The 27555-nt window shown below is 43.8% G+C and overlaps 1 protein-coding gene across 2 annotated transcripts in view; it reads left to right on the top strand.

The window, feature by feature from the left end:
* The window catches only part of KCNN4 (potassium calcium-activated channel subfamily N member 4), a 134696-nt gene that overhangs the window by 28882 nt on the left and 78259 nt on the right, over positions 1-27555 (top strand). For both annotated transcript variants that reach the window (XR_004536477.1, XM_033914536.1), the window contains exons 2-3: positions 467-562; positions 11019-11437. Coding sequence is in view for 1 of the 2 variants with exons in the window: in XM_033914536.1 (XP_033770427.1) it covers positions 467-562; positions 11019-11437 (515 nt within the window). In the remaining variant the exon portion in view is untranslated. The remainder of the gene's footprint in view (positions 1-466; positions 563-11018; positions 11438-27555) is intronic.

Below are 27555 nucleotides of genomic sequence, written 5' to 3'. Positions count from 1 at the left end.
GATAGGGAAAAATGCCTGAAGTACCTGAATATAAACCGCTTTGAATGTGGTTATAAAACTACAAAAAGGAGATATAGAGGTCTCAGTCCCTTTCCCTTTGCAAAGCATGGGAGAACTCCCCAAATGGATCATGTTTTTCAGATTAATATGGATTAGAGAATGACACAGGGCCAAATTTTTCCTCTTCCCCACGAGAACTCATTTTCCTGTCCCGTCCCCGCAAGTTCTTTTCTGGTCCCTGCTTCATTCCTGCAAGCTCCATCCTCATCTGCACAAGCCTCAAACACTTTAAATTCATTCGAGGCTTGTGCAGTTAAATCAGAGTTTACAGGAATGTGTCATTCTCTAATCTGGAACTTTCAGAGGGTTCCCTACAGTCTGGGATGTTTTCGGTTCTTGCTCTTGGAGCGCTTATTTGCTTTCTTCAGTAATGACCCATTCTTCTCCATTTTTAAATGTTTTCCAGTGGTTCATCTATTACTTCATGGTGAAATGCACCATCAGCCTGTCCACCGGAATTCTCCTGGTCCTGATCGTGGCTTTCCACACCAAGGAAGTCCAGGTGAGTCCCCCATGCATCTAGATTCCTTAAAGGAAGGATCAAGTCCCCATTGAACCTTCTCACCTCTGATTCAAAATCTGATATATATTAAAAAAAAAAAAAAAGGTCAACCAGCTTCACCTTAGAAAACATTCACCTATTCTGTGCCTTTGAAAACAAATCTTTACTACATAAAACCCAAAGTGCCAGATTTAAAGATCAAACAAATCCTCCTTCTCCCCCATCCAAGGTCAGAACACTGGCTCAGTTCTGACAGGGTGCCTTTTCTGCCCTTCCCTGCACCTTTGAGAGGAGAGAAATTCCACAGGAGAACAGAAACAATAAACTAATATCTACAAACTGGGCAAAAACTCCCACAGCACTATGTTTGCTAGCATTGGTTTTCTCTTCCCCTTCTTGAAGCTGCGGGAACTGCATCAAAACTGTAACCAGCCTATGGGGGGGGGGGGGGGGGTTGGTTTGTGCCTTTTCTTTTGCCCAATCCTTAAACCTGGCCCGAGAAGAGAGAGTTTAAGAATCCAGGGAAAAATTACTCATCAATCACTCTCCCTCTGCTCCATATGCCAAATACCGTTTTAACGTTTCATATCCGTCTAGCTTACTGAGCAAATAAAGCCCATGGGTGTGTTTTCAAGAGGTTTGGCTAGAGAAAACCTGCAATGGCAGACCCTCCGGCACTTGCAGCTCAAGATTACCGAGAGCAAACATTGTAACTCTCATCAAATCCATCACAATGCAGACACCTTGATACTAAAAGGCAGCTGCCCAGTGCGCTGCATTCGAGTTACATTCGGACCTCTGCAGCATAGTAATTTACAGCCAGATAAGGCCGTCTGGTCCATCCAGTTCTCCCAGTTCTCCTGTTCACACTGCTGTTATTTTGCCCATGCTGAGTGGAAGGAAAAACTAGGACAGGGAGATTTCTAAACATATGGTCTCCCTATTAGCACTATTATTAATTATTTCTATAGTGCTACCAGACGAACACGATGCTGCATAGAGTCACAAAGAAGAAGAAAACAGTCCCTGATCGAAAGAGCTTACAATCTAAACAATCCCTCTCTCTCCTTTGCTCTCTTTGGCACTGCTCTTTGGGTAGGGTCACCATGTGGCACACTTTATACTTTAGCTCGAAGCAATCCTTGATATACACTTATAGTGATAAACTATTAATGATTACTCACAAATTCAAGCCAACACGGTTTTTATAAGAACCTCAGAACACCACTCCAGGCTCCATACAGTCATAGCCTTAAGCTTAACGTATAGGTTCGTCACAGGTTCAGAATAAATTTTCTTTAACTATCCAATTTTATAGTGCAGAGTGCAATGTGCAATAATTCTCATTTTCTTAAAGGTTATAGGTACTCCTTCTCTTAAGCTGGCAGGTTAAGTAAACTTGGGATAACGCCTTGAAAAAGCTTCGGCGAAACATATTGGCGGCATGAATATCCCGATGGTTAAGACCACATTAAAAGCTAAGTGCTTGTAGAATTTTTAAGAAAATGAGAATTACAGTATTGCACTTTGCACTTCAAAATTAAATTATAAATTATAAAATTGGATAGTTACAAAGAAAATTTATTCTGAACCTGTGACGAACCTATACGTTAAGCTTAAGGCTATGACTGTATGGAGCCTGGAGTGGTGTTCTGAGGTTCTTATAAAAAAACGTGTTGGCTTGAATTTGTGAGTAATCATTAATAGTGTATTACTATAAGTGGATATCCAGAAAAAGGAGGACAGATTGAGATAATTGGATTTACTTCCATTGAAAGCAATGGAAGTAATAATAATAATAATAATAATAATAACTTTATTTTTGTATCCCGCCATACCCGGAAGAGTTCTAGGCGGTTCACATCAATTAAACAAGGTTACAAGTGGTTTACAGCAGTTGAGCGGGGTTATGAGCGGTTCAATAACAAATTGATCAAAGTTGCCAGGGGGGGGGGGGTGAGGGAAGGATGTAGAGGGGAGAGTGGGTGTTAGATAGAAGGGGCGTTGGGATCCTGGTCTTGGAAGAGGCGGGTTTTGAGTAGTTTTCTAAAGCCGAGGTAGTTGGGGGCCTTGAGGGCCATTTGGGATAACCATGGGTTTAGCTTAGTGGCTTGGAAGGCGAGGGTTTTGTCGAGGAATCTTTTAGAGTGGCAGAGTTTAAGGGAGGGGTAGGCGAATAGTTGGCTTGAATGTCTCCATACATCCTCCTTTTTCTGGAGCTTATAGAAACCCTATCTTTGATCCCCTTTTACAAAGCCGGAGTAGCAATGCTGCCACGGTAAAAGCATCGAAGCCCATTCAATTCCTATGGGCTTCAGTGCATTAACCGTGGCTTTCTAAAAGGGGCCCTTTATTAAACCTTTTTTTTCTAATGCTCATTCCCTCTCTGTATTTCTCTCCCCCTGTGGGTTTGTGTCTTTCTCACATTTCATTCTAATATTTTTCTCTCTCTCCCCTTCTCACGTCTATTGCTTTTCTATCGTTCTTGTGCTTTCTCAATCTCTTTGCTTGTTTCCCTATCTCCTTGTTTCTGCACCTCTTGTTTTCTGTGAGAACAGCAGCATAAATTAGCTGCCTGGTTGCCACTGACACTGGAGTTGTTAGATTAAGGATAGGCCTCTAGGCCCCACCTTTAGCTGGCAACTGTGCCAGAAAGATAGTATGGCTATCAGAGATCCCATTCAGCTCTCCTTATCTCCTGCCAGAGAAGCAACATATACTCTGAACTTCCTGTTACACTAACTTATTGAAGATTAACTGAGTCTTTTAAAGATCTTGTTTTGTAAGATTGAATTGGAGAAGTATCTCCTACAATGTAGGATCCGTGGCATTCTAAATTAGGATCTCAGGTTTAGTCACTTTATGCTGCATCAAAGTTATCAGCCATTGCTCCATATAGAAGCTTCTTAGTGTCATTGCAGTAGTAGCAAGTCCCTAACTACTCATTTTTCAGCCTTGAATTACAGTACTGTATATCCCATTGATCAGAAAATGAGTTGGATTCTATGGAGCTTAGTATTTTTGAAGCTTCCTAGGGATTTTACGTACTTGTAACTCATTATTCAGTGTGATCTTAGGTCAGAGATGTCCCAGGTTTGGGGCCGTAAACAGGTCAGGTTTTCAAATATCTCTAATGAATATGCATCAACTCCTCACTGGTAAACGGGAAACCTACAAATATCTATCTATAGCAGGGATCTCAAAGTCCCTACTTGAGGGCCGCAATCCTGTCGGGTTTTCAGGATTTCCCCAATTAATATGCATTGAAAGCAGTGCATGCACATAGATCTCATGCATATTCATTGGGGAAATCCTGAAAACCCGACTGGATTGTGGCCCTCAAGGAGGGACTTTGAGAACCCTGATCTATAGCTTCAATTACTAACCTCTAACTCCACAGGGAAGCTATTATATTATATAAAGGGCAACACTGCATATTATGCATAGAACAGCGGTCTCAAACTCGCGGCCCTCTAGGTACTATTTTGCAGCCCATGGTCTGTATGTGATTTCAAAAGTGCCTTCTGCTGCCAATCACCAGTGCCAGCATCAGCTGATGTCCTGCCTTCTCCATGGATTCTCTTCCTGCCTTCTGCCGCTGATCACCGGCATCAGCTGACTTCTAACTTCTGCCTTTTGCCCTGATCACCGGCTTCAGCTGACTTCCTGCCTTCTGCCGGAGATATGCTGCCGGGACACTTCTTCTTCTCACCCCCGAACCAGCAGCGGCAGCCCAGTGTGATTTCAACTTAGTCACACAGCTGCCGCTAACTGTAGTTTAGCTTTAGCCGCGGTTTCATCAGGCAACCGCGGGGCCTTTGCTAGGCCAGCCCACTTCGATGATGCGAGGCGGGCTGGCCTAGCAAAAACCCTGAGGCTGCCTGATGAAACCACGGCTAAAGCTAAACTAATGCTAGCGGCAGTGTGTGACCAAATTAAAAGTACACAGTGAGCTACCACTAGGCTATAGAAAGGAAAGCCATTGCTGGACAGGGGGAGGAGGGAAGGGAGAAGGGATACTGCTGGACAGGGGGTAGGTAAAAGGAAGAGAGAAGAGGTGCTGCTGGACCAGGCAGAAAGGGAGGGAAAAGAAAGATGCTATTCACTGGAGGGGAGGGTGAGATGGTGCATGGGGAGAAAGCATGTTGGGTTTGGGGGTGGGAAAGAGAGATGCCACTCGAGGGAAGAGGCAAGGACAGAGAGAGAAAGTGGACAGGAGGCAGAAAGTGTTGGACTCATGGATTGGGCAAGATGAATGAGGAGGAAGGAAAGGAGGGAAGGAGAAATGTTACACTGGGGAAGGGAGAGAGGGCAGAGAGTAAAAAGTTAGATTCATGAAGGGAGGGAGGGAGAGAGAGATGTTAGTTGGAGGAGGGAAGGAGGACCAGAGGAGAAGCATGCAGGAGGAAGAGAGAAAAAAAATGTTGGACTGGTGGAAAGGAGGGAGAAATGTTGGACTGGGAGGGGAGCCAGAAAGGAGGAAGGGAAGGGAGATGGACTGCATGGGGCAGAAAGGAGGAAGGGAAAGAGAAATGTTACACTGGTGGGGAAGGAGAGAGATGTCAGACCATGGAAATAGGGAGGGAAGGTAAGACATGGAAAAGTAGATTTTGATAAGAAAGCAGAAAATAGAAAAATTGAATATTAAGTTAATGCCAAAGAAGGATGCAAGGCAGAAAGTGAAGACGAAGAGAAAACCAGTAAAATAGACAAGAAGGCCCTGGAAACATAGTTAAAAGCACAGAAAAATAAAGTCACCAGACAACAAAGATAGGGAAAATGATTTTATTTTCAATATAGTAATTGAAATGTGTCAGTTTTGAGAAAGGAAAGATGTTAAACTTTAACACAGAAAAAATAGTTAGTGTCTTATTAAAGAAATTACAATTTTTAATGAGGTAAAACTATTTATAGTTTATAAATGTTTCCTTTAACAGTTAAAGGAAATATTTATAAACTATAAAGAGTTTTACCTCATGCACAATTGTCATTTCTTTAATAAGACATTAACTATTTTTTCTTTTCTGTGGCCCTCCAAGTACCTACAAATCCAAAATGTGGCCCTGCAAAGGGTTTGAGTTTGAGACCACTGGTGTAGAAGAACCTTTATGAGATTGTGGAACATTCAATGATCGTTTAAGGGTCAATGTGGGATCTGGAGTTAATGAACACACTGATATATCTAGCAGTTTTTGGAAAAAGGAATTAATGATATATGATAAGGACAACTGCAGGTTTGAGGATGCAATGAATGGTGTTTAGTGTGTGAATGTTTGGTCTCTTGTGTGTAATTTTGTGTATATGATTATTTAAGTAATTTTATAATGATTGTGAAAGTATGTTCTGTAACAAGGTGGTAAACCAATAATTTAATAAAATAATTGAATGTTAAACTGTCTTGAGTATAATAGCTTCCATGTGGAATTAGAGGTTAGTAATGAATATGCATAAGATTATCTTTACACTAGCTATCTATATAAAGCTCAATATCCAAATGACTGAAATGCAGGGGCCCTGGGGAAAGCAATAAGCGATATGGATTGATTTGAAAAGAAATGATGGAACTTCTTTCTTTTTTTTTAATTCATTTTCAAATTACAATAAGTGCAACAATATATTCAAACAAATTAACAATAATTATGTCACTTAACAATCTTCAATGGTACAAATGATATGCTCTTATCTCCCACCCTCCCACCCTTTCTTATCCTAGAAACAATACCTAATACCATATATAAAATAAATTTACCCTTCCCTCCCCCCTCCCAATCCAACTTGTAAATTTAAGGGGAAAAAATATTAAAATAATATGCCATCTAATCAGTACAATACTTCCCACACATCCTGAAATTTCCTGAAAGAACCACGCTGTACTGCAATAAATCTCTCCATTTTATATACCTGACAATGAATTCCACCAGAAATTGTAATTTAATCTACTCCAATTTTTCCAATTATATGTAATTTGTTGAATGGCAACCCCAGTCATTATAAGTAATAATTTGTTATTATTTGTAGATATCTGACTTTTTGCTCTCATTGCCATACCAAACAGCACAGTATCATAAGATAATGCCACTGGATTATCTAATAAACAATTAATTTGGTCCCAAATTGATTTCCAGAAATTCATAATAAATGGACAATAGAATAATAAATGATCTAAAGTCCCTGCTTCGAGATGACAGTGCCATTTATTAGACTTAGAGCTATCCAATTTTTGTAACCGAACAGGGGTCCATAATGCTCTATGTAACAGAAAAAACCAAGTTTGTCTCATAGATGCCGACACTGTACATCTCATCCTCCAAGACCAAATTCGTGGCCATTGAGATGCAGCAATTTGATGCTTAATCTCAATGCTCCAAATGTCTTTCTATGTGGGTGTTTGTCTACAGACCTCCGACTAAATTGTAGCAAATTTAAAGATCTTGTTGCAGCTATCCAAAAGTTGGGAAAGAAAGGAGAGGTTCTGTTGATTTCTACCTGCTGGATTGGATTGTAAAGTTCCAAATGCAGAATCGGAAAGTAGACAGATTGTGAATGCCCTTCTAATGTCCAAGTGGGTGCTCACTAGAGAATGACACAGTGACTGCAATAAAACTGCAGAAATTGGTAGAATTTATATGTGCTTACCGTCAGTGTGGGAACGAAGCTTTTTGCCGCTCCGTGAATCCGTAAACAGCTTTGTTCCCGCAGAGAATCCCACCCATCATAGATCCCATGAAATCCCACCATCCCTCCCATTGTGGGTCCGGTGGTAACTAGGCCCTACCTCCCCTCACTCATGGGTCTGGTGGCTCCAGCCCACCCACACCCTCGCTCGTGGGTCCGGAAAGTCCAGCCAGCTTCCCTCCCTGCCACTGGCACACACCTTGCAGAGCAATCTAATCTTCCTCAACGGTACTTGTAGCCTTCCCTCTGCCAGGCTCCTCCTTATGATGCAAATTCCTTTTTATGCAAAGATAGGAAGTTGCATATTAAGGAGGAACCCAGCAGAGGGAAGGCCACAAGTGGCAACGTCAAGCATGCCTGTGTAGAGATTGGCTCGCTCTGTAAGGTGTGCACCAGTGGCAGGGAGGGAAGCCATCTGGAGCCACTGGACCCACTGAACTCGTGAGCGACTGGGGGTCCCAGTGAAGAGAGGGAGTAATGTAAGGCAAAGTAGATGGAGGAATTGGCTCAGGAGGAGGGTTGGGGGCTGGACAAAAGGGTACAGGAGTGGGAAGAGCTGAAGGTAAAGAAGTGAGAGGTGCTTGCCCTATGGAAGAGAGGGCTGGAGCTGAAGGGAAGGGAGACAGCTACAGGACATGCAGGAGGGGGAGCTGGAGGGAACGGGAAGAGAAAAGGAAGGGGGGGCTGCTGGAGGGAAGAGAAGGAGATTCCATACTAAGCGAATGAAGGAATAGGGAATGAAATACTGAACACAGCAGAGAGAGAGGGAGAGACACGGAGGTATCAGAAACAGAGGGGAAATAATGGGCATGGAGAGTAGAATAGGGATAGGGACACAAAGGGAGATGCTGCATGGGAATGGTATATGGACAGAGAGGGGCGGTGCCAGACATTAGAGGGGGTATATAGACACGGAGGGAAAGTTCTAGATGTGGGAGAGAATAGGAACACAGAAGAGAGATGAGTATTACAGGATGTAGAGTAGTGATGATAAATACAGGGAGATGGACACAGAAGAGATGCTGGACAGGGAAAGTGTAGGGGAAATAGAGAAGGGAAAGATAGGTATACAACGATGGATGGTGATCACAGAGAAGAAGAAATGTCAAATGAGCAGGAGAACCTGGTGAGTGAGTTAAGAGATGGCAGAGGGAAACAGAAACCAGAGCTTGGGACCAACATTGTCTGAAAAATAAAATAACTAGACAACAAAAGGTAGAGAAATAATTTTATTTTCTATTTTGTGATATATATAAGAACTGAAATGTAAATACCTCAGGTGCTGGTGTTAGACATGGGTTGGGCCCAGGGCAGAAATTTGGGAGGGGACCCAAAAGCCCACTATTAGTTTGTGCCATCTTCAGCTTCCAGCAGACTTAGGGCTTTCTCTAGCCAGGGGGTAGTTGCCCTAATTGCATTTCTTAGTCTAACACCATCCCTGGCATGTGTGATCTTTATATTATGTATAGTATAGGAGGAAATGAATCTTTTTATTTCTTTGGTGTTATATTATATGAAGGGTGTGGCTTCTTGGGATTTTGGTTTAATTTATGTTTATCGTTTTTGGTCAGTTATTATGTATTTGGCGTTTGTGTTCTGTGTGTGTGACCGAGGTATTCTGTTAGGATGAATTTTCTATGTAGAATTCAGTTTTCCTGATAGTGGAGGGGATATTGTAAGGGAAGATGGGTTTTGTTGTTCTTTTTTCTGTATTTGTGATTTATAAAATGACAGTTCAGCATATTCTTCCTTTTTATACTTTAATAAAATGATTTCAATATAAAATAGCTATTCAAGACTTGTGCAGATGGGATCAGACAGAGTCTGCTGGGACAGGGCAAGAATGGGGACAGAATCTGCAGAGATGGGGACAAATATTTTCACCGTGTCATTCTCTAATGCTCATCTGGGCGGTAGTGATCAAACAATTTGGTTTATACCCACAAAAATCAGAATACAAATGTACATACCTGTCTCCAGAACATCAGCACCAGATATAGGAAAGCCTAGTAGAGCTGCACCCAGGTGTCTTAAGTGAACCATTGAGAATAGCAAGTCCCATAAGCCACTCTAAGCACTGTATTTATGGTATAAAATGTGAGCCCACCAAAACTCCCCCAAACCCTACTCTACTACCATATAGGTACCACCTGCAGACATAAGGGCTATGGGGTTGTAGATAGGTGTGTATAGTAGGTTTGGGGGTTGGTTTGGGGGACTCACCATAATCAATAAGGGAGTTCCGGTGAGATGTTTACCTGGCATCCTTTATGTGAAGTTAACAGCAGTGCCCTCTAAGGTGCCCCACTGCTATGTTGCCATGTCTAGTTGAAAATGTAGTATAAAGATAGACATCCTGCTGGTCTGGGCATCCCAATGGCCTAGACATCCAGATAGAGGATTTTAAAAAATATATATATATATATTTCTAGACATATGGTGGTTTGCCTTTTGAAAATAAGCATTTTCTTACTGCCAACTTTGGATATCTAGCACCATTCATCCAAATTGGACTTAGATATATGTTTTGAAAATGCTCCTCCACGCTTGTTAGCAATATTGCTGAAGGGTTAGGAGGTAAAATTTGCTTTTTTGCCGTTGATACCAAGATTTGTAAGAGTGGACACCCTGGAGGGAGTGGAAAACATGATCTGCTAAAGTTGGAAGAATGGTCTAATGTCTAGCAACTAAATTCAATGTAAAGAAGTGCAGATTGATGCATTTGGAGAGATGTAAGTGCTGGGAAGTGAGAGGCTAATATGCACAGATGGGGAAAGGGACCTTGGGGTGATAATGTCTGAGGATCTGAAGGCAATAAAATAGTGTAACAAGGCAGTAGCTGTAGCCAGAAGGATTCTAGGTTGTATAGTGAGAATCATAACCAGCAGAAGAAAGGAGATGGTGATGCCCCTGTACAGGTTATTGGAGAGCTCCACTTGGAGTATTGTCTAGTTTTGGAGGCCGTATCTGACCAAGGATATAAGAAGACTTGAAGAGGTCCAGAGGAAAGCGATGAAAATGGTAGGGGGTTTACACCAAAAGAAGTACGAGAAGAGGCTAGAAAACCTCAACATGTACACTCTGGAGGAAAAGAGGGACAGGGATGATATAATATAGACATTTAAATATTTGAAAGGTACATATTAATATAGAACCAAATTTTTCCAGACAAGGGATATTGGTAAAACTAGAGGACATAAATTAAGGTTGAGGGGTGGTAGACTTAAGAGTAATGTTAGGAAATTCTTTTTCATGGAGAGTGTGGTTGATGCCTGGAATGCCCTCCCAAGGGAGGTTTGAATAGGCTGGGGTGAGCTTCAACAGCTACTCTAGTAGTTAGAACCTAAGGACAGTACTGGGAAGACTTCTAAGGTCTATAGCCCAGAAATAACAAAGACAAAAGACAATTTAATCAAGAAATTGTAATGCATGTAATTACAGAGCAGACTGGATTAGATGGATGTAAGGCTCTCTCATCTATATTCATTAGGGATGACCTGAAAATCTGACCTGTTTAGATTCTCAAGAACTGAACTTGGCAACTCTGTCCTAGGCATTAAACAGAAATCCATCAATAATACCTGAGAAATCAATGTCACCCAAATGGACATGTTGCCTTAACAAGCTGAGACAGTCCTGCTTTGGCCCCATTATACTTAAAGGGATAAAAACCAGGACTGACTCACCCTGTCAGGCTAAAATGGAGTCAGCTGGAGCTCTTTATTGAGGTTTGGTATGTCTGATTTCTTACCCTTAGCTTTCTGTTTTGATCTGATGGTAGCTTTTCAAGGTGGACAACTCACTGGATGACTGGCGGATTGCTGTAAGTGCCAGAAAGTTGGCTTGGATTCTGTTGGAGCTTGTGGTATGTGCAGTCCATCCATTCCCTGCAGAGAAGACTTGCTCTACTGAACACACTGAGGGCATGGTGTCAGAGCCTCAAGCTTTCCTCTCTGACATTGATGTAGTCCTCTCAATCTTGATGTTCCTACGGATCTACCTACTGCCTCGGACTGTCCTACTCCACAGCCGGGTGCTGGTGGATGCCTCTTACAGAAGCATTGGCTCCCTCAACAAGATTAAGTTCCAGTATCAGTTTGTAATGAAGATCCTGATGAACACCTGTCCAGGACGAGTCCTGCTAATACTAACTGTTGGCCTCTGGGTCATTGCTTCCTGGATCCTCTCTGTCTGTGAACGGTAAGAGGGAAGGATGGGAAGAGTGAAGAAAAGAGACACAATTAGTGTCTGCTATGTTATGGAAAAAGGACATTCTAGAACAGGGATTCTTAATCTTTTTTTGGTTCTTGTACCTGTTCAACTTATTAATGAAACCCTTACACCGCCTTCCTAAACCATGTGTCCACTAGTGACTACTGACAGTTATGTATCTTACTAACCCCCCCCCCCCCCCTTTTACAAAACCGTGGAAGTGGTTTTTACAGACTGGCGCGCTGAATGCTCTGTGCTGCTCCTGCCACTCAGTTTCTTTGAGCGTCTGGAGCAGTGCGCTGGCCTGCACTAAAAACTCTTCTGCGGTTTGTAAAAGAGGGAGTAAGGTACTCATTTTCAAAGCATATGGACGTCTCAAAAGGTCCACAGGCAGAATAGGGACGTCCACTGCAGTATGTCCAAACAGCAAGCAGGCGTGCTCTGGGCATGTTTTGGGTGGGATTATGGAGGGCCTGAAATATGGACATCAAATATTGATTACCACAGAGAAAGAAACATCCATGTCTGAAAAGGACACCCTTATTTAGATCTGTTTTAGAAATGTCTAGGTTACAGTTGTCCACTGGAGGGATTAAGACATGACACCTCTTTAATCCCCCAATGGTTGCTGTCCTCCTCCCTTTTCCCTGAAAGTGAAACTGGAAGGGGATACAGGCTGTATGACAGATTCAGGTATTATGGGCATTCTTAAAAGAACAGGAAGCATGTCTGAGGAGTAGTCTTGTGGATAGTGCAGTAGACTGTAAACCAAGGGACCCAGGTCACTGCAAAAACTGTATTTAAATTATGTGTCTTCCAGAAATAGAAAAATATCTATTGTATCTAAATATGTAAGCCATCTGCAAACTTGAAGGCCTTGTCTTGATTGTCATTCATTCTATTATTGGAGAGTTTTTAATATTTATTAACATTTGTTGTATTGTATGTACCTTGTGAACCGCTTAGGCCTTAAGCGGGGTGTAAGTTTTTAAATAAATAAAAATAAAATATTGAAGTGGTGTATATTCAAGTACCATAAGTATTTTTCTGTTCTCCATCCCCCCCCCCCTCCCGCTCACAATTGCAACAACAAAGAATTAAAGTGGGATTTGAACCTGGGTCCCTTGATTTACAGTCCACTGCACTAACCACTAGGCTGACCCTCTGCTCAGCATAGATGTCTGTGTGGTCATTTTCTAAGAACGCTGCTAGACATACGTCCATGTCTCTTGTTTTTCCCCATTCAATATTTGGACGTTACAATTTGTAAAACGGATGTTCATGCTGGGACGTTTCCAGCACATGGACGTCCATCTCATGTATTTTCAAACAGGATAAATCCTATTTGAAAATGTATGTGAGATGGACATTTGTGTGGGACGTTCTAACTTGGAAGTCCCTATTCTGCCTTGGATCCTTTTGAAAAAGCCCCCTTACTCATTTGCTGCTAACAGTGCCAGCTGCTAACATATTGCTAAGATTATGGTAGTTCACACTGTATTGCCTCTAAATGTTGCTATGTCCAGAAAGTTTAAGTAAATTGCCTTCTCTAGTTCCCATTTAACCTCTTCTCACACCCTTGGCAGTGCAAACACCACTAGTTAAGAATCCTTGGTCTAGAATATTGAAGCTTCTGGTGGTGGATCAAGCTCAGAGTATTAAGGAGGAGGGAAGAAAGTGAAGGGAATTAAATTTCTTGTGCATTATGGGAAGAATAAAGATATAAAATTGAGTCAGGTGCATCAAGGAGGAGAGGAAGAATATTTAAGGTTGTAATTCATCAAGGCAGGATTTTTAGGTAATTGTTCTAATATGAAAGGAAAACAATGAATTAATTATGGGAGTCTTGGATAGTTAGGAAGAGGGCATGACATAAGAAGAAGAGGTATATCTCTTTGGGTAAGATGAGACACTTATTACTTCATAAGAACATAAGAATTGCCATACTGGGACAGACCGAAGGTCCATCAAGCCCACTGTTTCCAACAGTGACCAAGCCAGGTCCCAAGTACCTAGCTAGATCCCAAGTAGTAAAACAGATTTTATGCTGCTTATCCTAGGAATAAGCTGTGGATTTCCCCCAGGCCATCTCAGTAATGACCTATGGACTTCTCTTTTAGGAAATGATCCAAACCTTTATTAAACCCTGCTAAGCTAACTGATTTCACCATGAGTAAAACCAAGAGCATGAAGCTTGTCGAGCATTGTGAGTTACGACTGAGAGGTAAAAACTGCACCAGTTAATTCTAGGATGGAACGTAGGTAAAATTATGTCAACGGTGCATAAAATGGGAGTGAGCTGAATAACTCCTTATAGGAGTTTTATGGAAAAGGCATGATAGATCACAACGTGGAGGGTTAGGCAGCTGAAAACTATATTTCAGAGGGTACAATTGTGGGTAACCCATCAGTACATTTTTGGGATCTTTATCATTTACATTGGATGGGCTCCAGGGATTTACTTAACTAACTGATATCTCTCTACATTACATTAGTCTGTTACCAGCTCTGTGTATTTAGCTTCAAGTTCAGCACTCCATGCTGTTTTAATTCAGGGCGTAATCACACATCATTATACTAGAAAGCCATACTTTAAGTTGCCTGCCTGCACTCACACATATACATCCATCTCTGTGGCAACCTATAAACACTATCAAAAGGATTCTCTTACTGTTCAGTTGTTCCACTCAAACACCGCTAAGGCAAGGAGTCACAGCTATACAAGTTAAAGGATGTAAGGGAACAGCAAACAGGATTCTGCTTGATATTACTTCTGTCAATGATAAACTAATTACTCATATTGATTCATAGCTGTCCAGATTTTAACACCATAATGCAACCTCATATCCATTCACTCCCTCCTATATCCCAGCCCTGTGACACATTCCTGTATCCATTCTGTATCTCAGCCCTGTGACTCACCCCTTCCTGTGTCTTAGCCCTCCAACATCCCTCTACCCATTCACTTCCTCCTGTCTCAGCCCTGCAACACATCCTCCATCCATTCACTTTCCTGTATCTCAGTCCTGTAAAACACAAGTGTATCCCTTTCCCCAGCTTATCTCAGCCATGTGACACATCCCTGTATCCATCCATTCACTCCCTCCTGTATCTGAGCTTATAACACATCCCTGTACCCATTCACTTCCTCCTGTACCTCAGTCCTGTAAGACATCTCTCTATCCGTCTTGTAAGACGTTCCTGCATTCATTCACCATATTTCTGTAGCTGAGGGGCAATATCTCCAAATGGGTAGATTTTGTCATTACAATACAAAATTTTGCTAAATTCATCTTAATCTACAAAATTCCAAAATAACTTATTTTTATGGAGAAGAGGACCTCAGAAACAATCAACCTACTTGAGTTTCAAGGACTCAAGTCACAGGGTTACCTTCTAATCATCGTTTCTAAAATAAAAAATCCTTATTTCTGAAATAGTATTTTTTTTGTTAATAAAATATTTTAGTACATTCAAAAAAAGTTTAAACATATTGAGGACTTCTGTATGCATTTTATTTATAAAATTGTAATTTTAAAAATTAGGCACCCTAATCGTGGATGCTTTGTGATGCCTAACATAAATCTACGCGACAGTAATTTTTTTTTTTTTAATTGGTTAAATGGTGTGGTAATTGAGCACACCATTAAAAAATGATTTTAAAAAATGATTTTAATTGATAGTTGAACTCATGCATGGTTATACATGCAGCACCTGTCGAAGTGCCTTCTGATACCTGAAAAGTAGGCATGGTTAGGGGTGGAGAATAGGCGTGATAAACTTAGGCATCACTAGGCATTAGAGAAAGGCCTGGTAAAACAAAAGAACATAAGAAACGCCTTCACCGGATCAGACCTAGGTCCATCTAGTCCGGCGATCCGCACACGCGGAGGTCCAGTTAGGTGCTCTCTTTTGGAGACCCGGATTTCCCGTATCCCCCGATATGATTTGCAAGAAGGTGTGCATTCAACTTGCGCTTGAAACCCTGAACACTAGTCTCTGCCACAAGCTCCTCTGGGAGAGCATTCCAAGCGCTCACCACTCGCTGTGTGAAATAGAACTTCCTGACATTTGTCTTGAACCTGCTGCCGCACAGTTTCAGGCTATGACCTAGCCTAATATACCTGTGCCAGTTCATAGTCAGTGGTGTGCAAGACACCAGCGCGCCAACAATCCAGCGCTGACAATTCAGCGCAAGACAGAAGCGCACCGCCGAAAAACTTATTTTTTAAGAGCTCCGACGTAGGTAAGGGGGGAACTACCCCCCACTTTAATGCATAGTGTTTGCGCTGCTGTTGGGGGTGTGTGAGGGGTGCAACCCCCCACATTATAGACAAAACGGAACAGTTTCCGATTTTTTTCAGGAAAAGTTCCGTTTTGTCTATAATGTGGGGGGTTGCAACCCCCACACCCTCCCACAACGGCAGCGCGAACATTATGCATTAAAGTGGGGGGGTTCCCCCCACACCTCCATTGAAGCTCCTAAAAAATAAGTTTTTCGGCAGCGCGCTTCTGTCTTGCGCTGAATTGTCAGCGCTGGATTGTCAGTGCGCTGGTGTCTCACCCGCGATTATCCCGTCACCCCTATGCCTACTTCAACAGCACTTTGCAATACCTAAGTTCACTTAGGTGCCACTAGGCGTGATTCTTCAAGTGACACCAAGCAGTTGATTGACAACTGCGCAGAGCGGCACCTACAATATAGGCGCAAATAGGCACTGTTTATAGAATGTGGCCCAAATTGTCTATATACATAAGTTCTGCAACAATTCTTTCTTAAATACTAAGATGGTGAAGAGGTTGGAGGAGCTGCCATACAGCGAAAGATTAGAGAAACTGGGCCTCTTCTCCCTCGAACAGAGGAGATTAAGAGGGGACATGATCGAAACATTCAAGGTACTAAAGGGAATAGACTTAGTAGATAGAGACAGGTTGTTCAGCCTCTCAAAGGTACTCTCTAAAGGGGTAGATTCCGTACAAACATAAGAAAGTTCTCCTAGGACAAGCAGGATGAGTCAGCCACATATGGGGTGTTGTCCCAACAGCTCCCAATTTGCGGATAAGCTCTCCAATAGCTCAGAGAGATTTTTTTTTTTTTTTCTCTGAGCATGTGCAGTGCCCGGGCCCCACTGGGCATGCCCGAGCCCTACCCATTTCCCCCTGCTTCCCCCTAATCCCCAGTCTTTAGTTTCTGCCTGTTCCCATCAGTCGGATTTTCTACAGCTCTCCATTACAACTTTTCTACTCATCACCTTACAGATGCCTGAATAATCTAAATAAATGACTGGGATGCAGGAGAAGGATGAATGCACTGGATCCTCATGAATTGTGCGCCCACTGATTGGATCCGGCGCACGAGGTTTCCGTGTTGCTTGCATTGTACGCACATGTCTCCACGTGCACGCAAGCTAAGGAAGAGGGCACTGAGAGACTTCATGAAGAGAAGTGAGGCCCGAGAATCTTCCTCCAGCAGCCATCCTCATCGGAATGCAGCAGCGGGGGATCCACAAGCTACAGCGGCAAGGAGCCTCCTGGATGCCCTGGCTCAGCTAATCCCCCCTCCTGCACGTCGGCCCGGCAGAGAAATCTCTCCTGGAGTCCCTACATGCTGCCGCGTACAGCCAGACCCTGCAGGGCTGCCGATAGGGGTCTCGCCAGACCGAGAGATCTCTCCCGGAGTCACTGCATGCTGCCACGTAAAGCCAACCTCTGCAGACAGCAGATCGGGATTTTTCGCCCTCCAGACTGAGAGATCTCCCCCGGAGTCCCTGCATGCTGCCGCGTAAAGCCAGCCTCTGCAGACAGCAGATCGGGGTTTTCACCCTCCAGACTGAGAGATCTCCCCCGGAGTCCCTGCATGCTGCTGCGTAAAGCCAGCCTCTGCAGACAGCAGATCGGGGTTTTCACCCTCCAGACTGAGAGATCTCCCCCGGAGTCCCTGCATGCTGTTGCGTACAGCCAGCCTCTATCCTGCTGTCCACGGAGAACCTACGTTACAGGTAAGTAACTATACTTTCTTCTTCACCCAGAGAGTGGTAGAAAACTGGAACGCTCTTCCGGAGTCTGTCATAGGGGAAAACACCCTCCAGGGATTCAAGACAAAGTTATACAAGTTCCTGCTGAACAAGGACTTATGCTGGTAAGGCTATTCTCAGTTAGGGCGCTGGTATTTGACCAAAGGGCCGCTGCGTGAGCAGACTGCTGGGCATGATGGACCACTGGTCTGACCCAGCAGCAGCAATTTTTATGTTCTTCTATCCAGTGGAGGCCATCATTTCACTAAAATGCCTGCTGCATCAGGGTAAAATTCCTCCACAGCTCCTCTCTCCACAGACACAGACAATTTAACAAACTAGGAGAGTTGATGTATAAGTGTCTTTTTGAAGTTACCAATCAGCTATCATGATTTCTCTATCAATCAATCAATCAATCAACAAAAAGAATACCTTCCAATCAATATAGGTAATTAGCCAATGAGGTTCTAATGTGTGTAGTTTAAAAATCAGTTTCTGTTCAAGTTACAGCCGTGCCTTCCTATGACAACCACCGTGTTTCCATTCTGGTACTATATCTAATAGTATACATTGAACTGTTGAAAAAAATGTGACTATTTTCCATGGTTCATAGACAATTGCACGCAAGACAATAGCGCGTGGACAACTTAGTGCAAGACAAGTGAGCGCTAGTCAAATGAGTGTAAATGAAGAAATGTGGAAGTACGTTCGCTCTCACCAGAGGCGAGAAAAATCCGCGCAAGACAAATATTCGTTATAGATGAAGTACTAGCAAAACCAGATCTTTACCTATAACGGACACAATCAGGCAGTGGAAGGAAGGCGGGCTGTTCGGAGCACATATATAAAGAGGAAACGTAACCATAGTAACGAAAATGCATTCACGTGACATATTGAAAACGCAAATAGTAACGAAAATGCATTCATGTGACTTATATTGAAAACACAGAGTCAAGGGAACTATACTGACAACGTGGTGACGTGATCACGTGTTAACGTGATGAACGTGCGCGTGGCCTTCGTTTGCCAGGCGCCATCTAGAAGTGCGCTGAATTTTCATTGCGCTGAGTTATCGTTGCGCTCAATTGTCTCGCACGCTATTGTCTTTGCGCTGAGTTGTCTTCGCGTTTTTGTCCGCGCACTATTGTCTTGCGTGCATTTGACCTGTCACCGTTTTCCATACAGTGGGATATTAGTGGAGCCTCCATTTTTTTTCCTTTATGTGAACTATATCTGTGGTTCACTAAGCAGGTTTTAAATTGTTGCGTTGTTTTCCCTATATAAATGTTTAATGCGTGGAAGACCAAGCTTTGGTTGGGAAAGTGGGTTGTGATTATGATGGGGTTGTTATTTCAGGCAGGTATGGGTAATGGATTCTGTTTGGGGACAGTGTTTCAGGTTTATTAAAAATTTGATATATCGCCTTATCAAATATCAAGGCGGTTTTACATTGGATATAAAAAGAAAATATAAAAAATACATTAAAACAAATTTCAATACAATAACAATCAGACACACTGACAAACAATGACTTACTGATACATGAGGTAACTGGGCAGAACTATAATATTTTGATAGAAAAGAATGGGGAGAAGGTAAAACAGATGGAAGGGGAAACAAGCAAATTATTTAAAAATATAAGGCTAATGGAAAGGAACAGATTTTTTGCATTACCATCCTTAAAAAGACTATCAAACATCGAACGCATCCTTAAAAAGAAAGGTCTTTAAACTGCTTTTAAATTTATCGAGGGATGTAATTTCTCTTATGTGATTCGTTGCTGAATTCCAGATTGTACGGGCCATAACAGAGTAAATACTAGTATGCATAGTGTTAATGTATCTTAGTGATGGGATAGACAGTAAGTTTTGATTTGAGGAGCGTAAAGTATGATGGGTAGTGCGAGGGATCACTAGCCTGTTGATGAATTCTGGTTGTCCGGCAATTTTTGTTTTAAAGGTCAGTAACATAATTTTGTAAGTGATTCGGTGCTCAATGGGGAGCCAGTGAGCTTTGATCAGAAGGGGTGCGACATGATCGTATTTACTTGCTTGCTCACCCAGAGTTCAACTGGTGACAACTTTCTTCAAAACAAAATTTTGAGCAGTTTTTTGGGATCAAATCCAGTACTTCAGCCACTCACAACTTTCTGCTGCTCCTGCCCTGGTAGTGTTATATAGTTAAAAAAAAGTGTTCTTTTTCCCTCTCTTGCAATGGCTTCTGAGGGCTCCAGGATGTTGTGCTCATGGCTGAGGAGGGCTGTTGACTGCAGCGTACCGCTCCACAGTTCTGGCCTGATGTTTGGCAGGGTTTCAGTGGCAACACTATTCCTGCAGTTTGTTACCGGACCTTCAGCGGGTTCTGGGTGTTTAGTCAACACTGTTTGCACTAGCGAAATACATTCAGGGCAGGATTAACCAATAGGCCAAGTAGGCACATGCCTAGGGCCCGAAATGGTCAGAGGGCCCGATGAAGGAGGGCATCAACATTGTTTTTTCTAAACGGCGATGGGCCCCTCCAGCATCGATCAGCAACGTGGGCCCCCCCCCCCCCCCCCATCGATGAAAAGTAAGACAAACAACGCGGGTAAGAAAGGCAACTGGAACTGTAATTGTGCAAGCGGTTGCTGCTTGCCCAAAGCTTCCCTCTGACACAGCTTCCTGTTTCCACCTGGGTGCATGGTGGGGTGGGGCGAAGGCCCAGTGTACTTGGGTGTCTAGGGGCCCTGGATGAATTAATCCTGCCCTGCATACATTGCAATGGCCGGGGAGTGTCGACTGTCAAGTAATGAATTGACCTTCCTTCTTGAAATTAGGGATTGTTTTTGGCAATTTATGTGATCAAGGCTGTTGGAGGGCTCCTTGGAGACCATGAGGCTGTTTGTGCCTTTATTTTTAAATGCCAGTAGTTTCCATTTTCTTACCTTTTGTTCCCCCCTAGATCATGAACCTTTTGGGTAGACCTAGAGCCTTGCTTCTCTGGAGGGGAGCCAGATCAGAGGGTCGCAATCTAACATCCCATCCACCGCGCTAGGGGGCTTTTGGTCCAGGTTACTGGTTCCGGCCTGCATTAGATTTATCTTTTAGTGCTGTGAGTGGACCACCAGAGTAGGCACAGCAGCAGGAGCTCTCAGTTGGGCTCACTCAAGGCTTTTGGGGACTCCCTGGTTCTGCCACTGTGGAGATGGGATTCTGGGTGACTGTTCTAATTTTCTTATGTTTAGATTCTGGCAGTTGTGAAATTTCTTGGGGTGGCAGTTTCAGCCTCTTTGCAAACAGGATATTGGGAGTTTTTATTTTTTTTTATTACCGTATTTTTCACTCCATAAGACGTACTTTTTCAACCCTCAAAAGGGGTGGAAAAGGGGGTGCGTCTTATGAAGTGAATGCACCTCCGCCTCTCCCACGGCCTCCTGCTGCTGCTTGTGCCCCCCCCCCCCAGCGTTCTGCTGCTGTTCATCACCCCCACCACTGCTGTTGCTGCTCACCACCCTCTTACCCGCTTGCCGACCGCAAGGAAAAGAAGGGCCGGTGGTGTCCAATCGGGCCCACAAGTCTTGCCCCTACATCAATTCTGATGTTGGAGAGAAGGTCCAGGCCAGCAATCGCTGGCCCGGACCTTATCTCCGATGTCAGAATTGATGTCAGGGGAAGGCTTATTGGCCCGATTGCAGGCCGCCGGCCCTTCCCTTTGTGGAGTTGCAGAAGCAGTGACGAGTGGCAGACCAGGGAGGAGGAATCAGCGCGGCAGAGAGGAAGGCAGGCAGGCTTCAGTATAGGAGGTAGGCAGACTTTGGTGCGGCAGGGAGGAAGGTAGAAAGCAAGCAGGCAGGCTTTGGTGCGGGAGAGAGAAAGGACAAAGGCTGGAAGGCAATGAGTGGGAGGGGGCAAGAACTCAGGACATAGGAAGGAGGGAGGGAATAGAAAGGGATAATTGTTGGGCCTGAGGAAGTAAGGAAGAAAAGAAAGAAAGAACTATCTAGTGCAGCAGTCTCAAACTCGCGGCCCACCGGGTGCTATTTTGAGGCCCACAGTCTAGTATCCGATCCCGCACTCTGGGCAGGAAGAGAAGCTCCAGCGTCGGCGTCAGCTGACTTGCAACTGTCTGCTGCCATCGTGTATTCCGGGACTCCTGCCTTCGCGTATCCAGCAGAAACGCGAAGCCAGGAGTCCCAGCAACGGCTGTAGGAAGTTGCAAGTCAACTGATACTGATGCCAGAGCCTCTCTTCCAGCCCAGTGTGCGAGATTGTGTACAAGACCAGGTACTGCTGGACAAGGGGAGAAAGGAAGGGAGAAGGGGTACTGCTGGACAAGGGGGAGGTAAAAGGAAGGGAGAAGAGGTAGAAAGGGAGGGAAAGGAAGGCGCTACACACTGGAGGGGAGGGTGAGATGGTTCATGGGGAGAGATAATGTTGGGTTGGGGGGTGGGAAAGAGATGCCACGCGAGGGAAGAGGCAAGGACAGAGCAGGCAGGAGGCAGAAAGTGTTGGACTCATGGAGAGGGCAAGATGGATGGGGAGGACAGAAAGGAAGGAAGTAGAAATGTTACACTGGGGAAGGGGGTGAGGGCAGAGAGTGAAAAGTTGGACTCATGGAGGGAGAGAGAGAAAGCGATGTTGTTTTGTTGAGGATCAGAGGAGAAGCATGCAGGAGGAAGAGAGAAAAAAAATGTTGGATTGGTGGAAAGGAGGGAGAAATGTTGGACTGGGAGGGGGCCAGAAAGGAGGAAGAAAAGGAAGATTGACTGCAGGGGGCAGAAAGGAGGAAGGGAAGGAGAAATGTTACACTGGAGTGGAAGGAGGGAAGGAGAGAGATGTCAGACCATGGAAATAGGGAGGGAAGGAGAGAGAGATAGGAAGGGAAGGGAAGGGAAGACATGGAAGCGTAGATTTTGAGAAGAAAGCAGAAAAATTGAATGTTAAGTTAATGCCAGAGATGGATGCAAGGCAGAAAGTGATGACCGAGAGAAAAACAGTCAATGAACAAGAAGGCCCTGGAAACATAGTTAAAAGCACAGAAAAAAATAAAGTCACCAGACAACAAAGGTAGGGAAAATGATTTTATCTTCAATATAGTGATTGAAATTTCAGTGCTGAGAAAGGAAGGATGTTAAACTAACTGTGATGGCCGCAGAAAAAAATAGGGTATTTGGAGGGCCGCAGAAAAAATAGTTAATGTCTTATTAAAAGAAATAGAGTCCTTGAATAAATGGCTATACAAAAACTGGATTTAATATATAAACTATACCAAAAGAGAAAAAAATTTTCCAGTGTAATAGTGCTGATATACTCCTCATTCATAAGGAGAAATGAGATACGCGATCCTCAGAGGGTCAAATTGCCCACAGATTCAAATGGGTGATAACCCATAGAATCCAATCTTCATGGGATCCAAATGTATCTTATTTGATATATTTTTTCTTTTTCTTTTATCCAATAGTGAATCATAAATTAGAATAATCTTTACTTAGCTTATATTTAATTTTTAACAGGGAGCGCCTCCACCAACATGTCCATGTTTCACACGCTTTCCTCAGGGTCGAGGCTCCCAAATAGTACCTAAAAAACATTTGAATATCAAACATTACTCCTAAACTATCATTAATTTATATTCGTATTTGTTTATTTAGTTAGAAACTATTAAATGTATTATATTATGTCTAATCAAGACTATTTAAAACCGCGAACAACTTACTCATGCACACAGTAGAAATCGCTCCATCCAAGAAAATTTCATGCTGATTTGGGAGCGTCTGATGTCACTTCCGGCATTTAAACCCTAAAAGAGCTTACTCAGCAACTATCATACCGGAAGTGACCAAAAAATGAAAAGAAACGTAGATCAATTCAAACTAAAGACATCCAATCGATTTCTTCATTCAATCCATTAGGCGATAAAGCATTTAATTCATATATCCATCTTTGCTCCTTGATATTAAGAGCTCTTTTATAATTCCCACCCTCCTTCCCTATTAATACTGAATCAATAATACGCCATTTAATATCCTGCCAAGAGTGTTGTTTTTCAAGCCAATGGTTTACTATAGGTGCTGTATCAGTTTCCGTGTGGACTCTCGATTTGTGCTCATTCAAGCGCGTCTTGATAGATCGCTGTGTTCTTCCCACATAAGTTTGGTCACACGGGCATTGAATGATATAAACAACATTAGTGGTGTTACAGTTGGTAATGTCCTTAGAGTGTATAATCTTCCCTGTGGAGGGATGAATCCAGGTGGCCCCTGAGATAGTGAGAGCACACCATCATTTATCATTTATGATTCACTATTGGATAAAAGAAAAAATATATCAAATAAGATACATTTGGATCCCATGAAGATCGGATTCTATGGGTTATCACCCATTTGAATCTGTGGGCAATTTGACCCTCTGAGGATCGCGTATCTTATTAAAAGAAATGACATTTTTGCATGAGGTAAAACTCTTTATAGTTTAAAAATCTTTCCTTTAACAAAAATAAACAGATCAGGTGAGAGCTATGAGATGGTATGTAGTTACAGACCCTTGAGCAGGCCCATAAATTTTCCTAGACAGTTGGAAGCCCTTAAGGGTGGAGGAGGCACAGGGCTGCCACAGGGCTTATGAGCCCCACACTGATTTTCTAAGTTTTACTAATAAAATTAGGCAGTGGGACAATTTTTGTTCCCATGGGTAGGCCAGCGCCTTGTGCTGAGACAACTCAGAGTTGTCCCCACAGTTCACTTGGTTGTAAAATACACTGCAATAAAAGCTCTAAGGGCCTCCTATACATTATTCAATAGCATTAGTCAACAGATTGCAGTCTGGAATCCATACTGGGAGTGCAGTCTGGAATCCATACTGGATCAGAGAGCAATCCAATAGAAACCCTATATCTTACATCATGTAAAAACACACTGTGTTCATAGAAACTCTCTCAGCAATAGGTGCAGAACAGAAATGGCATTTTTTCCCATATAAACTGCCATATAAAAGTATTGAAATGCTGACATCATCTCAGTAACAGTAACACAGACTCCCTCCCCTATTAGACAAACCCTCATAAAACACAAAGCTCTGCCAAAAAAGACAGTTAGACAGAGCCTATGAAGCAAAGCTGCTATACCATAGCAGCATGAAATCCCAGGACTGAAAATATTATACCAGGACCTTGAACACCTCTTATTTGAATAAAGAGATCATGTTAAACAGCTACAGATTCCTATACACACATGCAAAACATGGATCAGTCCTGCCCAAAACAGACTAAGGAATTAAAATTTAGGAACAAAAACTAAATTCAAAAAGAAAAAAAAAAAAGCAACTGGAATTGGAAACCCCAAGAAGCCAGAATCTGTCTGCTATGCACCACTGAGGAAAAACTCCAATACTGAGCAAAATACAAAGGAGTAAGAGATGAACATTAGAGAATGAAATGGGAGACCGTTTACCGCAGTAAACCGTGGTCACCGCAGTAAATCTGCAGGAATGGGGATATTTGCAACTGGTTTACCGCAGGAATAGAGACAAAACCTTTCACCGCCCTGCGGGAATGGGGACTAGACCTTTTACTGCCCCGCGGGAGCGGTGAAAAGTCTTGCTCCTGTGGTAAAAAAAATTGTGCCCGTGTCAGACTTGGCATCTCCTCCCCAGCTCCTCTTGCACCTATTTTACCTTCAGGAGCCAGCCATGCCACGATGAAGTCAAAAATAACCCAAAACCAAAGCCTGGGACCAATGTGATTTGAAGAATAAAATTATCAGACAACAAAAGGTAGAAAAAAATTAATTATTTTATATTTTGTGATTAGAATATTTCAGATTTGAAATATGTATCCTGCTAGAGCTGATATTAGACAAGCCAGCTCGAACGGACCGGCGTGGGAGCCCTGCTCCGCCCCCCCGTTCCCGCAGGAGGACACCATTTTAAAAAAACAGACCCGACGCCAGCACCACACAAGCCAGCTCGAACGGGCCGGCGTGGGAGCCCTGCTCCGCCCCCCCGTTCCCGCAGGAGGACACCATTTTAAAAAAACAGACCCGACGCCAGCACCACACAAGCCAGCTCGAACGGGCCGGCGTGGGAGCCCTGCTCCGCCCCCCCGTTCCCGCAGGAGGACACCATTTTAAAAAAACAGACCCGACGCCAGCACCACACAAGCCAGCTCGAACGGGCCGGCGTGGGAGCCCTGCTCCGCCCCCCCGTTCCCGCAGGAGGACACCATTTTAAAAAAACAGACCCGACGCCAGCACCACACAAGCCAGCTCGAACGGGCCGGCGTGGGAGCCCTGCTCCGCCCCCCCGTTCCCGCAGGAGGACACCATTTTAAAAAAACAGACCCGACGCCAGCACCACACAAGCCAGCTCGAACGGGCCGGCGTGGGAGCCCTGCTCCGCCCCCCCGTTCCCGCAGGAGGACACCATTTTAAAAAAACAGACCCGACGCCAGCACCACACAAGCCAGCTCGAACGGGCCGGCGTGGGAGCCCTGCTCCGCCCCCCCGTTCCCGCAGGAGGACACCATTTAAAAAAAACAGACCCGACGCCAGCACCACACAAGCCAGCTCGAACGGGCCGGCGTGGGAGCCCTGCTCCGCCCCCCCGTTCCCGCAGGAGGACACCATATTTAATTCGACCCAGGGTCAACGGCGCACCGCCGTTCGGCGCGCCGACGAAGGCACACGACAAAGGCGCCTGCGCCTTAGTGAGCGCCTTCGTGGAGCACCTGAGAGGAGCACTTGCGGACCTAGGAACCGGGAACACCTACGCCCCAAAGACCACTACACAGGACCTCCTGCCGACTTCCAACATAAGGTAAGGAGCGTGAGATCCCCGCTCCTCCCCCTCCTCCCAGCACGAAAAAACCAGCCACTCCCGATCCAGCTGGGACTCAAAGGGAGAACCATTCCTTCTACCTAACACTCCGAACCAGTCATCAAAAATGAAGCTCTCCTTGCATACACACACACTAGCCACCCTTTTGATAATCCTCCTCATTTCTAGTTGGAAAGCAGCAGCAAACAACTTACCCACCACAACCACATCCTCCAGTACAACCAACTTCCAACTTCCCAACAGAAGAATAATCACATCAAGAAACTCGAACCACCACGCCAGCACTCAACACTCCATCACTGTTACCTGGAGAAGAAGATCAACACTTCCGAAAACAAAATCTCATCCATCTCCCACAACACTCATATATCCGGAAACAACACACATTCCCCAGACTGACACGACCTCCCTTACATGTGCCTATGTTAACATCAGAGCACTAGGACCCAAAACAGAAAACATAAAAAATTGGATAAAAACAGAAAAACTTGACTGCCTATTCCTCACTGAAACCTGGTTAACCTCAGACACAGACCCAAGAATAAAAGAAGTATGCCCGCCGGGATACAAAATAACAGTAACCTGCAGAGAAAAAAAAAGAGGAGGAGGACTAGCAATAATAATCAAGAATTCCCTAACTCTAAACATACTTGAAAAAACATCCACCCCGCAAATGGATTTCCTAGCGTGTCATCTCACAAACCCAACACTAAAAAACTCACTAAACTGCTTGCTCTGCTACATAACACCAGGAAACTGGACCACAGTGAGACCTGAATTTGAAAACTTCATCTACCAAAACTCATTAACAGCAGAATATAACCTCATCCTAGGAGACCTAAACCTACACCTAGAAGACACAACCTCCACACCAGCAAATAACTGTCTATCCTTCCTCAATGCCTTATCCTTCCAGATCCTAAACCCACAAACCACCCATGAAAAAGGTCATCAACTGGACATTGCTGCATTCATGACTCACCAACCATCCAATCCAGCAATCCAAACTCCTAACGGAACATGGTCCCCATCCCTATGGTCAGACCACTACACATACAACTTCAACATCAACTGGACCATGACCAAACACACACCTCAATCAAAAAAAACCACATATACCACACGCAAACATATCGACCCAACCATTTTTTGGTCAAATGTAAACGAAACTATCCAAGACTGCGACCCAAAAAACTTCATCTCCCACTGGAAAAATGTGTCCACCAACATCCTTGATGATCTGGCCCCCCTACAAACCAAAACCAGAACCAGCAGGAAATCA

This window comes from Geotrypetes seraphini, chromosome 11, assembly GCF_902459505.1.
Source record: "Geotrypetes seraphini chromosome 11, aGeoSer1.1, whole genome shotgun sequence".
NCBI classification, from domain to species: domain Eukaryota; kingdom Metazoa; phylum Chordata; class Amphibia; order Gymnophiona; family Dermophiidae; genus Geotrypetes; species Geotrypetes seraphini.
Note: the sequence above shows the minus strand (reverse complement) of the source record. Positions and strands in the feature narration are given on the sequence as shown.